Source organism: Canis lupus, chromosome 15, assembly GCF_003254725.2.
Source record: "Canis lupus dingo isolate Sandy chromosome 15, ASM325472v2, whole genome shotgun sequence".
In the NCBI taxonomy this organism is placed as follows: domain Eukaryota; kingdom Metazoa; phylum Chordata; class Mammalia; order Carnivora; family Canidae; genus Canis; species Canis lupus.
Genome location: NC_064257.1, coordinates 44,459,076 through 44,474,416, shown reverse-complemented (window position 1 = coordinate 44,474,416; position 15,341 = coordinate 44,459,076). Strand labels below are relative to the sequence as shown.

Genomic DNA, 15,341 nt, shown 5'->3' with positions numbered 1-15,341 from the left:
TCTGCCTCTCTCTCTCTCTCTCTCTGTGTGTGACTATCATAAATAAAAAAAAAAAAAAAAAAAAAAAAAAAACAGCTTCATCTATTTTATTTTATGAGTGTATTATGACTTAGTTAATCAGTTTGGAAATATTTCTGATCCCTCATGATTAAGAAAGGAAAGTCTGAGTCTTCAACTCTACTTGTTTTTATTTACTATATCCCCAAATTGCAGAAACTACTGTGTTCCTGGGAATATAAATTGATAGACCAGAGGTGTAGCAACACAGTGTCACAACACAGACCCTTTGCTGTGGGGATGGAGGAGGTGAGAGTTATCTTAGCTTTCTTTGGAGGAAGTAGTTGGTTTGTTTGCTTTCCTGAAAAAAATGGAAGCATTTGTGACTGCCTTTTTGTAGCTCTTTCCCAAGTGGGTGGTAGGGCCCAGTGCAGAAGAAAGCAGTGGATCTTATTAGTGACAACCAGAGGACAAAAAAAAGTAGGTGAAAAACCCTAGCCTTAAGATCCCCTGATGGCCAAACTGGCAGTAGCATTTGCTCAAGATATAACTAAACAAGTCAACAGTAGGATCCTAAAATTTGTCTCCATTGGAGTGGTTTATGATGGCTGTTTGGTTTTCAGTGTGGTGCAATGCGTCATTCCCTGTCCCCTTTGATTTGTCTTTATTTCTTGCTGTTTTCTAAATTTAGGAATTCAGAAATGGCCTCAGGTTTGGAGGTTTCCTTCAGGAAACAAAGCCCCTGACATCAAGCTTTTCTGAGCTGAACTAGGACAAGTCAGGCAAAGCCCCTTTGCAGACACTTTCCTAAGTGTGGGATGGCCTTCAAAGGTGACACTGTCACACAGCAGCCTGGTCAGATTTTGAAAAATGGAACCCACATGGAAGTAATGAGATGAACATGGGTTTCTACTTGAAGAAAAGCTTTAATAAAACTCCCTCATGGATAAAGTCTTGGAATTGCCCAGGAAAAATACCAAATCATTTTTAGTGTTCTTTATATAGTAATGCATGTGAGTGAATGCTGGATGCAGTGTCCCTTTTTGTTTTCCTCAATTTTTCTTTCTTTCTCCCTCTTCCAAGCCTCTGAAGAGGAAAGCGGAAAGCCTTTCCAGTGTCCAATATGTGGTTTGGTTATAAAAAGGAAGAGTTACTGGAAGCGGCACATGGTGATTCACACAGGTTTAAAAAGTCATCAGTGTCCGCTCTGTCCATTCCGGTGTGCTCGCAAGGACAATCTCAAATCCCACATGAAGGTAAGCCAACTGCGGACGGGCCTTACAGAGAGGCAGGCACAGCCCAAGCTCTTGCACATGGCCTGGTGCTGGCGGCTTCTAGACAGGAGAGGGGCCGTGGTGGAGCCTACGGAATGAAGCGCTCATTGATTCCGAGGTCGCGTGCAGCACCAATGAAGTGTGTTGAGGAGGGTCTCCTTTGTGATGCTATTCCTGTCCTTTTACAACCAAGAACTTAAAGGCAAAGACTTTAACAGACATATATGGAGTCCTCCTTTCTGACTGGGGAGCAGCAGCCTACCTTGACCTTGCATGGCATTGCATGTCTGGGGCGCTAGGAGGAAGACTTAGGGAAGAGCAAGGAGCAGGAAAGACCAGTACAGGATGGACTGCTACACCCCTACCCCAGAGAGGGACTGCCCTCTTCTGCTGTTGTTTTGTTCTCCAGCTTACAAACCCACAGGAACACCCAGAGGCTCCTTAGAGGAGGAGTGAGGACCTTGAAAGACACTGGGCTCTAACTTTCGCCTTGTGTGGGACTTGGGGGACTATTTCTGACAAGACAGGGCCCTCCTGAGGCTGTCCCTGTTTGTGCTGTCCTAATTCCCAGGATCACACTTATCAAACATCTAAGGACATTGTTTTCAATGTCTTATTAAAAACAACTGCATTTCACTCTTAAGTGAGATGGAGAAAACTTAGTCATCTTGAAATCTTTCTGGAGACCCCACTACTAACAAAGATTTTCTCTGAAACTCAAGGAAGAAAATCACTAGATAAAACAGCATGGGCTCTTGAATTTGATAGACTTGCATTTAAATCTTATTGTGCAACTTACTAGCTAAGTGGCCTTGAGCAAATGAACTTTAGGCTCTCAATTTTCTCATCTGTTCAACGAGAACGATAATGTTTATCTCAAAGAGTTATCATTAGTATTTAAGGAGATAATGTTAGCCAAGTATCTGACATCGAAATGTTCAGTAGTGGTTATTTAATTTTGATAACTGTCTTTGAACACCTTGATTTTCCCACCGATATTTTCAATATAGTTTGGCTGTCGACATTGTTTATAACGTTTTTACTTCCCTGCCATAAGAAGCATAGTGTATTTACGTAATTGAGATATTTGCTTTTATACAAAACCCTGGAGCCTAATAATCTGTCTGAATAGATCAGGGATTGTTGTGAATTGTAGCTCGAAAAATGTGTGTTCAGACAGCACCTCTCCTGATTTTAGGAGATAGCTTAGAAAATTAAAAAGAAAAATTAAATCCATGATGTAATTTGTATTCTATCATTTGCCTTTTTCTCCCGGGAGTAGCTTGCCTTTCATCTTCAGAATCCATTGAACCAGGAGTTCTGGTTGGTTGGATTTTACTGAGCCTACTTGGTTTTTCCATTTCCCTCCTCATTCTCTGTCACCTCTTCCCAAAGCAAAATCTCGTATTTTACACCTGCAAAGTGGATTTCATTAGCAGGATGAGCCTTCAAAAGGAATGCCTTTAAAACTAAAATTTGTTTTCGTTACTGTGTCTTACACTGTGTTTAGAAATCAGGTCTGGCAAATTTAAAGCTTCAGTGAGCAGAAAACTTGCATCTAGCCTGACACCTTGTAAGCTTGGTTTCAGCTCAGGGTCACATAAAACAACCTATTTATAAACCCACAGAAAAAAAGATGGGTTTTCAATAGCAGGAACTACTGACCCTGAAACCATAGGGAGATGAGTTGGGTGCCTTGATGATGCAGACGGTCGGCCATGACAGTGTCACAGATGAGAGCGGCCAGGGCTTTGCGGGTCGCAGGGTCTCAGAATGCTTTCAGAACAAATCAATAACCAGTACAATAAAGCAGTTGTGTGAAATTACTACTTTATTCAAACTCATGGTGTCCTAACCTGTTGAGCTACGACTCAAGCTTTTGATAAGGGAAGTGTGAGAAGGGCTCATGCAAGTTTAATTTTATCAAATGGTGTAGTCTTTCTTTCCTCTCTTCTCCACCTCCCGAATGGGCCTTTTTCTTCCTTTAATTAAAGAGTTCATGCTTTTGTTTTGATTTGACATACTCAAATTTTGAGAAATTTTGTCAACAGTCTATATAAGAGTATAATGGCAGTGGTCTTGTCAATAGATGTCTTCTGCTGCATTCACCAGTGACTAAAACTATGAATAGGTCTTCTAAAACAAAGTCAGCTTATGAAGTGGGGGCAGTGTCGCCTATAGATTAAGATCTCATGCTGCGTGTGGTCAGAAAGACCTCAGTTAGAATCTCAGTTCCACGACTTTTAGTAGTGGTGAGACTTTGGGCTAATCATTTAACCTCTCCCAGCCTTCTTTCCACTCATGGAGATAATCATCCGATCTATCGCCTGGAGTCCAGAGTCGTTATAAGGGTTAAATGAGATAATGGACGGGAAGCAACTGAATACAGTGGCTGCATGGGGCACACTCGGTTAACGTAGCTAACCTGGCCACTGTTACCCAAGAGTTCTCTGAGTTAGCCTTTACATGCGAAAATCAAGTAATGATGTGGGATTAGAAAATTACTCTAAATTTTATTGCTGCCTTTTTCTTTTTGTGATCCATCTTTAATGGTGAGAATTTTTTAAAAACTGGTAGATGCCAAGAATCTAAAATTAAAATTGACCCTCAATCCCATCACACAGAGAGAACCATTGTTACTATTCTAACGTATATCCTTGCACATTGATGATATAGACCCATTGAAGACGAATGGGGATTCTGCTTTATTTGTTCAACACGGACAGTATTGACGGTGTTCCCACTGGGTGCTGGGCACTGTACAATTTTTAAAAAAAAAACTGCCTTTCCTCCCTCTGTATATCTCGCAAACGTTTTTATGGGCAGCTGAGGAAGGAGCTTGTAAATGCCTCCAGCTTCCTCCGGGTTATCTTAGATTCCCATTAAGTCTTTTACAACTTTCCTGGATGAGTGAGCATACAGGAATTAAATGCGAAATTCATAAGCCAAGATTGAACAGAAAAGGTGAGGACTGCTGAAATAAGGAACACTAAGGAAGTAATGGCAAGAAACAGGGCAAGGGTCAGAGCACAGAGTCCTGCTGGCCTGGGACCTGCCACTTAAGGAGCTGTGGTTCCTGAGGAAATGCCTTCCCTGCCCAGCCTGGTCCCTTACAGGGGCACATGGAGCAGATGTTTGCCAAAACTTCCTCATGCTCATCCCGCCACCACTGGGAGATGGACCTCAAGATGTAACAGTGCTTTCTACTTCCCGCCCCTTAGATGCTCTTGGTACAAAATGGCCAGTCAATAAACATGTCTCTAAGTGGCCTGGAAAGAATGATGTGCTTTAGACAAGCATTTCTGCACAGTAGTGGACTTAGAGGGATCTCAAAGCCAGTGTTAGGCGAAAGAGATTAAAAGTTATAACGGAAAGTGCTTTTCTGTCAGGACAGAAGGGAGGAAAGTGCATCAGGAGGACTGTAGGAATACTTCTTTCAAGGGCCCAATGCGACATATAGCCCCTTTGGGAAGTTGTAACTCAAATAAAATGATAAGTGCGAAAGTCAACACCATGGCCACTGTTTTTCCTTTAAACCGACACTGATTTTTCCACAACTAAATATAACAAGGCTGGGATCTGGTGGAAAAGAAGCCACGTAAAATACTTGTGCTCAAACTCTTCAGTCCAGGGCTCCCTTTTGATTTTAGAACTTGGGCTCACTCTCTGTCCTTCCCTTCTTCCAGAAGCTGCTTCCGGAGCTTCTGTTCTTGGATTAGCTCCTTTCCTGGGTTGATAGATGTAAGGGCGCTTCTGAAATGGAATCTGCCCCCACTGCTCCCGGGACATCGGAAGCGGTCTCCCCTGTGACCTTTACCACCTGGTTCTGGGCATGCTTTAGGCAGCACCTGTCAGGGTCCTGTGGGGCTGTGACCCGAGCCCCCAAGGTGCCTGCTTCTGTGGAAATTGGGTGGAGGAGATGGGGAGGAATCTTCATGATTCTGTGAGAAAGCAAAATGAAACGATCAGCTCCAGAGTGAAATCCCTTTGTTATGAAAGAACAGAGATCGGTGATGTTAACAGCCAGTGATGAGCGCGTCCCTAACCCTCGGCCCCTCCCGACCTGGCAGAGGGGAAACCTTTTAATGCGCGAGGCCTTGCTGCACCTAAATTGAAGTTGATATGGTTATTTCTGAGAAAGAAATTCATGCGATGGGGGACCCAGAATGTCTTCGGCTGTTTTTTTCAAAAAGCCACAGTGGGGTGCTGTAGCGACAGGATCTCACCATTAACTTTTAATTTCTTTGCTTTTGTTGGTCACTTAACAATATTTAAAAGTATGTTTTGGCTGATGAATAATGCTCTTGGATTGCATTCAGAATGCATAAACAGCTGTAGTAAAACTTGCTGTCTTGGAAAGGAAGCCTACGCAGAGGGGCCAGGTGGTGCAGTGAATTAACGAACTAGCCTTTAACCTTTGTCAGACCTGGGTTCAGATCCTACTTGGGTCACCGCTGGACGATGAGGTATCGGTGCTGTTTTGGTTTTGAATCCTAATCACTTGTTTGTCCAGATCCCACAACTCCCCAAATCATTTGGCCCAGATTTCCACAATTGGCAGTTTCCATGCCAGGGAGGGGCAGTCCTGAAATAGCAGGGTGTAGCAGGTCAGCACTGAAGTACATTGGCAGAGCTGAATGGGGAAGTTGCAAGCTTACCAGCACCTGCCAGCTCCAAGCCTGGCTCAGTCCAGTGCAATGATTTCCTCACTTTTCCAAGCACTAAATTTGGTAGGGACAGGAAGAAAAAAGTTTCCTCCAATTTTTACAGGTACTGTGCATGTGAGACAGGAACTGGATTTAAAAGTCTGCATTCTTTCATTGCAGATATCAGAATCTGGAGCCTGATAGAACCACATTTGGAAACATTAGTTTCATCTTGCTGAGAATACTTGGTGGGGATTAGACCTTGGTTTTTCTCCCACTCTACTTTGCTTGCTCTGTATGTAATTTTGCTCAAGCCACTTACTCTGGGGTCTCAGTCTCCCTGTCTATGAAACGGGAATACTCCAGAGATGTCATTCTCCACGTTCTTAATTTACCTGGAGAAGTGTTTTGAAAATTGAAATTATGTTTGCAAAACATAACGAATTCTCCAAGTGAGAATAATCGGGTGCGTATGACTCATTATTATTGTGAAAGGAATTACTTGACAGGTTGCCTCCTTTGACCACCCCCCAACCAGTAATTATGTAAGTTCGCACTGTGCTGGGTTTGTATTTTCTTTGAAGACCCACTGAGATGAGATGACTAGAATATTAGGACAGTTCTACTAAAAACAGCCTCCATTGGCAGACAGCATCTTCAGTTGTGAGTGTGGCTCTAATAATGGGCTCTTAACCTACGTGGACCCATGTTATGTTTAGGGACAAACCTCATTACCTGGAGCAGGGAAATGAAATACTCCTCTGGTGATTTTATTTCCTGGGCCAGCCCAGCCCTTGGTACTGTGAGGAAATGGTCAATGAATAGTCTGGATATACAACAAGGCATTTTTTGTAAGCAGGTGGTGGAGAGCTCATTCTTCTTGCTTCTTCATCAGGTTCATCAGCACCAGGACCGGGGAGAGACCTTTCAGTGCCAGCTATGCCCTTTCACTTCCTCACGCCACTTCAGCCTGAAACTCCACATGCGTTGCCATCAGCACTTCCTGAGGACAGAAGCCAAGGTGAAGGAGGAGATCCCAGACCCAGATGTCAAGGGATCTCCCCACCTCAGTGACAGTGCCTGCCTGGGGCAGCAAAGGGAAGGAGGAGGGACAGAGCTAGTGGGGACCATGATGACGTCCAACACTCCAGAGAGGACTAGCCAGGGTGGGGCTGGCGTCTCGCCTTTGCTGGTGAAGGAGGAACCCAAGGAAGATAACGGCCTGCCAACTTCCTTTACTCTGAATGCTGCCGACAGGCCGGCCAACCACACAAAGCTGAAAGACCCCTCCGAGTATGTGGCCAACAGTGCATCAGCATTGTTCAGCCAGGACATCTCTGTTAAGATGGCGTCTGATTTTCTCATGAAGCTGTCAGGTACTTGCATAGGGTTGTATATTCTCTCTCTTCCTCTCTGTCTGTCTGTCTGTCTCTCTCTCTTTCTCTACCAGGAGTCTTATCTGTAAAGTGAGCTGGTAGTACTAGATGATTTCAAGGTTGCTTTAAATCGTTTGCACTTTCATAAATTTGCTCCTTGACTTTTTTTTTTTTTTTTTTTGAAGTCCTTTGGAAGTAGGCATTACTATAGTTTGGGTCTAGAAATAACAGGGGTTGTTGATTTCCTTCCGGTTTTTCATTTTTATGGGTTCTTGTTGTGGGGGACAGGTCACATGGTGAGCCAAGTTGGTGACAGTTCTTTGTGTGACCTTGGGCCATATTTAACTTGTCTCTGCATTTGATTCTTTTAAGCTTGTACAGAATATCTCATTTTGCATTATTCAAGTTAATAAAGGCCTTAATCGGAAAGAGTTTTAAAGGACATATATACAGAGACAACTGTTAGGAATTAGAGTTTCAAAATTTGAGCAAATGAAAAAGATTATCTTTACATTATTTTTTCCACTAGAAAAATTTTTATTGAAATAAAATACACCTAACATGAAATTTACCGTTTTAACCATTTTTAAGTATACAGTTCTTTGGCATTAAGTACATTCCTGTTGTTGTATAACCATCACCACCATCCATATCTCCAGAACTTTTTTGTCATCCCAAACTGAAACCTCGCACCCATAAACAATAATTCCACATTCCACCCTCTCCACAGCCCCTGGTAACCGCTAGTCTACTTTCTGCCTCTATAAATTTGACTACTTTAGGCGCCTAATGTAAACTGAAATTAAAACAAAAACAAAACTAACTTTTTAAAAAATATTCTTTCCCAGCTACCCCATTGCCTTTTGGAAGGAAGATGAAATATGTTATAAAGATTTATTATTAATTGGCATCACATTCATCATCAAATTATACATGGTGTTTCTTGTCTTTTTTGTCCTCCCCGCCCCCTCCCCCAATTTCTTTGCTTAAGTTGTGAGGTTGAATAGGGGGTGGTGCTATTGAGGGAGCGCTGTTTTTCCTGACTGTTTGGGAATGATAAAACATGATGTGGGATTGTGCTGCTACTCGTTACATTTTTAGAAGTATGATTTTAAATTGTAAAAGAGATGTGGAGGGTGGGGAAAGGTCGGCTGAGAGTTGGTTCTGTCTTTCAGTGAAGATGGCAGTCCTCATGATGATTTCCAAATGCCATTTCAGCTCTTTGGAGATTGACAATACCCTTTTAAATGGAGAATAATTGGTCACCGCCTTCCTTTAAATGGACTGTGAGTCGCATTTCACTAAATGTCATTGCCAGGTGAATTAGAGGTTCAGCTTCACTCGCTTGGAAGTCCCTTTGCTCAGTGACTCTTCTGGTCAGGTCTCTTGCAATGTTCCCCGCACCCCAGATCTTTGCCCCTCAGGAGTGTGCAATGCTAGTTGGAAGAAACGAGGAGAGGTGGGGGATGAAATGAGGCGTCAGAAATGATCTGGGGAGTCACCGGGAGCCAGGAATGGTACAGCTAGGCGCTCCAGTCCAGCAACCCACAGCATGAGTGCAGAGTCCTCTGCTGGAAACAGGCCACAGGAAGCCTGTGCTCTTGAAGAACAGGGGCCTCTCTCCTCTCCACCCCTCCACTTGCCTTATCCTACCCCAGTCTAGGGCAAAATAAGCTTGTAGCATCTTCGAGTTTTATATTTAAACATTTTTGAAACTGTGGGGAAATTCATGCTGATAGTTTTCCTTTCACTGCTAATCCTTTAGGCTTCACCTCTGGCAGGGTGGGGCTGTGCAGGGTGTGAGTCTCTGGATTTTTCCTTGATCTCTCCTACCAATTTTATAGCAAAAGCAGGCTCCTTTTCTGGGCTCCTCTAGTGCACTCCCAAGGGAAGGAATGCACATGGCATATTCACTTAGTGTGGCTTAAACACGGGACGTTTCCTTACTTGACAGGGAGAGACTAAGTGGGGGTGAATAGCTCTTAGTACGGGGTTGCTGCTTTTATTCCAAGACTGCAAGCAGTTTTTAAATCTGAAGGAAGGGGAGAGATGATGAAGGAAGATTGGTCTTTGGATGAAATGCTTGGTGTATGATACCCTACTCCTGCTGGGCTATGGCTGTAACTAGCTCCAGACCCAATCTCAGGGAGCATACGATAAGGCCTGCCGAGCGCTGCCACTGCAAAGAGGAGAGACTCAAGAGAAACTGGTCGGAAAGTTGGGGTGAAAGACTGCACCAAAGCCTTACACTGTGATCTCTTTTCTCAGTTATTGATGGGACTTATTTATACAGTTTGGTAGTCAGAGTATTTACGGACTGATCAATTGGCATAAGAAAACAGATAACAAATGCACACTATTTATGCAAAAGGCCCATGCAGCTATTTTATGGTGGCTTACTAGAGGTCCTGAAACCTGACTTGTATGCACTGTTACCTAGCAACCTGTTACAAAGTCACTGGGGAGTGAGAGGGAGTGAGATGCATCGGTAATTTTGTGTGTGTGTGCGTGCATATTCGGATGTAAATGTAAACTTAGTGACTGTGGCAGTGCAGCCCACAGGAGGAGAAGATATGTTAAGAGGAGAGGAATACGTTTTCTGGAGGGCTTTTTTTTTTCTTTAATTTCCACTAACTCTCTGGTTGGTCGGGCCTTGTAATTGGTAGCTGCTGTCACTGTGGTGCTCTACCTGGCTGTGTCTGTGGATGTGATCCTGGGACCAAAAGGCCAGATCTCAGGGAGCTGCGGCCGAGTTTCTAGCCCTTTGCCATCACCAAATGCAGTGCAGTAGTGGTTACTGTCGCCTTGTCTCTCAGCGTCATAACGGCGGCATTGTTCCCGCAACGACTTTTTGAGCTGGGCTCTGTGCGTGCACCTGCTGGGACGCTCTGTGGGGTGCAGCTGTTTGTGGGCACCAAGTCTGTGAGTCTCTGTGCCAGCCACATCACTGCAGAACTGGCGCACAGTGACAGATTCAGGCGTGTACATACCTACTTGTTTCCCAGAAAGAGATGGAAAACACTTGATTCTTTCTTGCTTGGTTATTAAGGGAAGTCTTTCTTGCTCCTTCAACTAAAACTAAGCATAAAGATGACTTAATGGAACCCAGTGAGATTAAAAACTCACTGGCAGGATGCTGTTTAAACAGACTCTGAGTCCTCCTCCAACCCCCCCTTTGTTTTAAGGTTTCCCAGTATATGTGATGGTGAAATCAAACCCCTTCTCCAATCCGTCAGCTATCCCTCTGCTGAGCCAACACTTAACATTCCATAGTCTTTGAAGATTGATGTTGCTCCCTAGAACCGAGGCTCCCGGGCTTAACACTGTGATTGATTCAGGGAAGGTTATGGGGAAGCCCCTGCTGCTGGCTTTCTGGACTGATGGAAAAAATAATTTTGTAAACTTCACTCGGGGTTTCAGCCCAGGAGGCAGGCCTTGGAGGGCTGCAGCCCCGTATATTGGCATAGATCCTTCTTGGATCCAGAAGACCCAGGCAGGTCATGGAATGCCAGAGCAAGGGAGCCAGTGGTCACGTGACTGGGGCGTGCAGGGGAAAGGCACTCACTGGACCGTGGAGCACCTAGGTTCCTGCTGCTTCTGAGACTCTGTCCCGTAACTAGCAGCTGTGAGTGTAAACTCAGCTGCACATTATACTTACCTGGGGAGATTCTTAAAAATGCCAGGGCCCAGGGTCACTCCCAGAAGTTAGGATTTAATTGGCCTAGGAAAGGGCCTAGGCATTGGCATTTTCTTTAAAATCCTCAAATGATTCTAATGTGCAGCCGGGACTCAAGCCCACTGATGTGGAATATGAAGTTGGTACCTGATACAGTTTTTTTCAGTACAGCTATGGTTTTGTGGTGTTTTTTTGGTTTTGGTTTTGTTTTTTTTCAGTGAAGCCCTCTTTCCTTCTTTTCTATCTCAGATCACAAAAAGGGGCCTGGTGAGTGGTGTGAGATGAGTCTGAGGCATTCCCCCATAGGTCAAAGTTGACATAAATAAGAGGCCTGGGTGACTCATGGCCACTGAGCCCCTTGTTTTTCCTCGTGGGGCCTCATGACAGGAGAATTAGAAGAAGCATCTTTGTGTTCTCCAGTTAGAGAAAGTCTCAAGACTCATCTAGAGCATCAAGGAGCTAGGAGTGTCATCATTAGATGCCTTAAAAGTTGTTTGCAACAGCCTTTACATCATTTCTCTTCTTCAAAGCTACACTTTTCAAGATACAAAATTTAATTCTAACTCTCCACATTGTAACCAAGCAGTTGACAGAAACTTGGCACCTCAGTTATAGGCTGGGAATATCTTTTTGTCCCTGGTTTTCCAAAATAAAAGATACAAGTCATTTTGACTATTTTTAATTTGGAAACTGGCAAAAAAAAAATTTCATACTGTCTCCCACATTATATTAATTTTGTAAAATGAAGTCCAAAATAATTTTAACTAGGAGAGAAGGCATGTTTAAGGCAGTGACTTACAAATGGGTACAGGCCAAATTGTTGCTGATATATGAGGAGCTCTGCTATAAAATAGCAGAGGCTTTCTTGTATAAATGCAGGTGAGTTGGTGAATGTGTTTGTGTACTATCTTGCAGTTTCCTGCAGGCCTTTGTTCTTCTGCTTCTATCTATTTCACACAGTTTTCTGCCCTATCCTGTGAAGGCTTTGTGTGCACTGCTGGAGAAGGAGGGGTAAGATGCTTGGTAAACCAGGTAGTCCTTTTTGCCTGGTGGTTCTGATTGGCTTTCTGTAAAACATCTTTACAAATGAGCCTTCTTGTAAGTAAATGCCATCCTTGTGCCAGTCATGCCATAAGATTTCAGCGCCAGTAGCCAGGGGCTCCCACTTCCCTTCCCTAAAAGCGCCTTCCCCAGTGGTTTTATTTTTAAGAGTCTTCCTTTATGCCTTCCTTCAGTTGGTGCTTCTTTTTATTTCATGTTTACTTTTTTTTTTTAAGATTTTTTTTTTTTTTAAAGTAATGTTTACACCCAACGTGGGGCTCAAACTTACAACTCTGAGATCAAGAGCTGTCCACTCCACTGACTAAACCACCCAGGCCCCTTGGCTCTTTTTTTAACTGTGCTCTGCTTTTCTCATGCTTGGCACTCACCTGCTCATTGATCGAAATTCCTGGTGTCAAAAGCTACATTTAGGGCCGTATACGTATAGGTGGCCTGAATGCCCTTTTGAAACCTTGGATTTTATTGACCCCAGTGGTGATTCATATGAGAGAGAGAGGGTGATTCCTGTTTTTCAGTGACTTGCTATTCTATGAGACAAGGACTGATCAGAGTCACAAAAGAAGAGGTGACATTACAAGAAAATGAGGCCTGGAGTTATACACATGCAGACTGAAACTTCTGTAGAGATTTCATGACGTCTACTCATTGTTTCTTATTTTTCCTTAACAATCGCTCACATAGTGCTTACTCTGTGCCATTTAACTCATTTGAACATAAGCACTCTATATGTACATAGTATGAGGATTCACATTTTATAGGTGGAAACCAAGAAACAGAGGCTAAGAGACTTGCCCATGCTGCTACTAGGTGGCAGAGCTGGGATTCTAATCCATCCAAGGGGCCTGGTTCCAACATTCCCTCCCCTAGGCTGCCTGTACCCCAAATCACAAAACAAGGGAACAGAGCAATTGAACTTGGCTCTGCTTTTTTTTTTTTTTTTAAAGATTTTATTTATTTATTCATGAGAGACACTCAGAGAGAGGCAGAAACAGAGGCAGAGGGAGAAGTGGGCTCCCCATGGAGAGCCCAATATGGGACTCCATCCCAGGACCCCGGGATCACGGCCTGAGCAGACACTCAACCACTGAGCCACCTAGATGTTCCTTGTTTGCTGGTGTGTAGTTACAGTCCCCAGGACGGAGCCATTCTGACTGCTGTATGTTAGACACCATTGAAAGTTGCATTAATTCCTTTAGGCTTTTCAGGAATTACTTAGTGCAAACAGTAGTAACAGTAAGGCCGACTAATATTTTTTTTTAAGATTTTATTTATTTATTCACCACACACAGACACACACATACACACACACACACACACAGAGAGAGAGAGAGAGAGAGAGAGAGACAGGCAGAGACACAGGTAGAGGGAGAAACAGGCTGCATGCAGGGAGCCCGATGTGGGACTCGATCCCGGGACTCCAGGATCACGCCCTGGGCCGAAGACGGCACTGAACTGCTGGGCCACCTGGGCTGCCCCCAACTAATATTTCTGTAGGGCATTACAGTGTATGGCATTTTCCCAAATACATCATCTCATGACAAGCATGTAGACAAAGACCAAGACTCAAAGAGATTAGTTGTAAAAGGGTCACAACTAGAATCCAGGTCTTTTTTTTCCCTCGCAGTGTTGGATGGAATATACCTAGCTGTTCCAGAATTGCTCTGAGACTAATTTTTTATCTTGACAGATTCCTGGGAAAATTTATCAAAGCCTGTTTCTGCAAATCTGAATCCAAGCCATTTTCTTCCTTCCCTCAGAAGTACATTGTCTTCTACTTATTGCCCTTTATTACTATTGTTACTACTTCTACTACTTACTAATTAAATGTGTCTACAGTGAGCCAAGTTGCTGAGCCCACAACTTCATGTTTTTCCAGTAACCCTCTTAAAAGCCCGAAGGGGGTCAATAATATTAAACCTATTTTACAGATGAGGAAGTTGAGGCTTAAAAGGTTTTAGCTACACAGGAGAGAGCAAAGATTCATCTCTGCCGAACTGCAAAGCCTTGGCTCATGACCACTTAATTAGCTATTACTTAATTTTTTTTCTCAGTTGAGCGAACTGTCTTTTGACCTCCGTCTGCTTCACTGTTTATTTTCCTTGGCTCCAAACCATGGCATCATTTCTAATGCATGCTAATTCAGTCACTAATCTGGTTAAATTCTTTGTGTCTTGAAAATATATCCGTCCCTCCACGTGCAGCCTCTCCTGGCCATCAGCTCACACCTAGGCAGCTTGCCTTCTTAGCTCCCTCCCTGGTGCCTTCTCCACCCCGGCCTCCCCGCGCAGGCCCTCCAACTCATTCTAACAACTCTTCTTCTAATATGTCTTGCATCAGATATGCCTCTGCCTGGCTCCTTTCTCCAGAGGAACCATATCCTCACTGCTCTCCAGAAAAATGTTGACAGTCTTCACCAGCTCATGTATATACCCTCTCATTGCTATTCTCTGCCTTCATTCATGTTGTTCTAGGAGTCTGGTAATTTGATGGTGGAATTCCCTGTTATCGTCCTCTTGTTAGGGAAGAAATGAGGGGGGGGAATAAGAACTTTTCAAAAAAGAATAATAATGTTCTTAAAACTAAATTAACTATTTATTCATAAGAGACACAGAGGAGACACAGGCAGAGGGAGAAGTGGGCTCCCTGTGGGGAGCCCGATGTGGGACTCCATCCCAGGACCCCAGAATCACGGCCTGAGCCAAAGGCAAATGCTCAACTGCTGAGCCACCTAGGCATCCTTAAATTTTAATGCTCCTCTGAACCACCCAGTGGTTCTGTATCTTTGTAGAGAATTTCTAGCAATGTAGGGACCCATTCCTGTCTTCCTCCTACTGTTTGCCCCATGCAAATGCTGGTCATCCTTCAAAGAATATTTTGGTTCCGATTTCTTTAGTAAAACCTTTTCCTGTTATTCTGGTCTTTACAGCCAACCTTCTCATCGCCCCCTGTGAATTCTGGTGATACTTAGAGTCTTTATCACCCAGGTTGGTGGTTGTATTATTGCATAGTTCATTTGATTGCTTGTGTATGATTAATTTTGTCTCTTGAACTATTTCAAGTTGCTATGGTGTGCGTGTGGGGGGCAGATAATGTTTCTTTTGTAACATCTTTATCTTTATAGCATCCACAGTGCATTCCACAACAAATTATAAAAAGATATTCCATTAGTCATATTCTGGAAGTCAAGTTTTCTGAGGTTGTGATATTACTTCACTTAGGAAAGATTTGCAAATTTGCAGCTAGCTTCTTAGTATTATAAGAAAGAAGATGGAGCAGAGTGGTAATCTGTGGAAAGTAAGCAGGCTGTTCA

General features: G+C 43.5%; 1 protein-coding gene across 8 annotated transcripts in view; it reads left to right on the top strand.

The window, feature by feature from the left end:
- The window catches only part of ZNF827 (zinc finger protein 827), a 166,937-nt gene that overhangs the window by 41,053 nt on the left and 110,543 nt on the right, over positions 1–15,341 (top strand). For all 8 annotated transcript variants that reach the window (XM_025438833.3, XM_025438835.3, XM_025438837.3 and 5 more), the window contains exons 3-4: positions 1,081–1,253; positions 6,813–7,293. In XM_025438833.3, the coding sequence (XP_025294618.1) occupies positions 1,081–1,253; positions 6,813–7,293 (654 nt within the window). The remainder of the gene's footprint in view (positions 1–1,080; positions 1,254–6,812; positions 7,294–15,341) is intronic.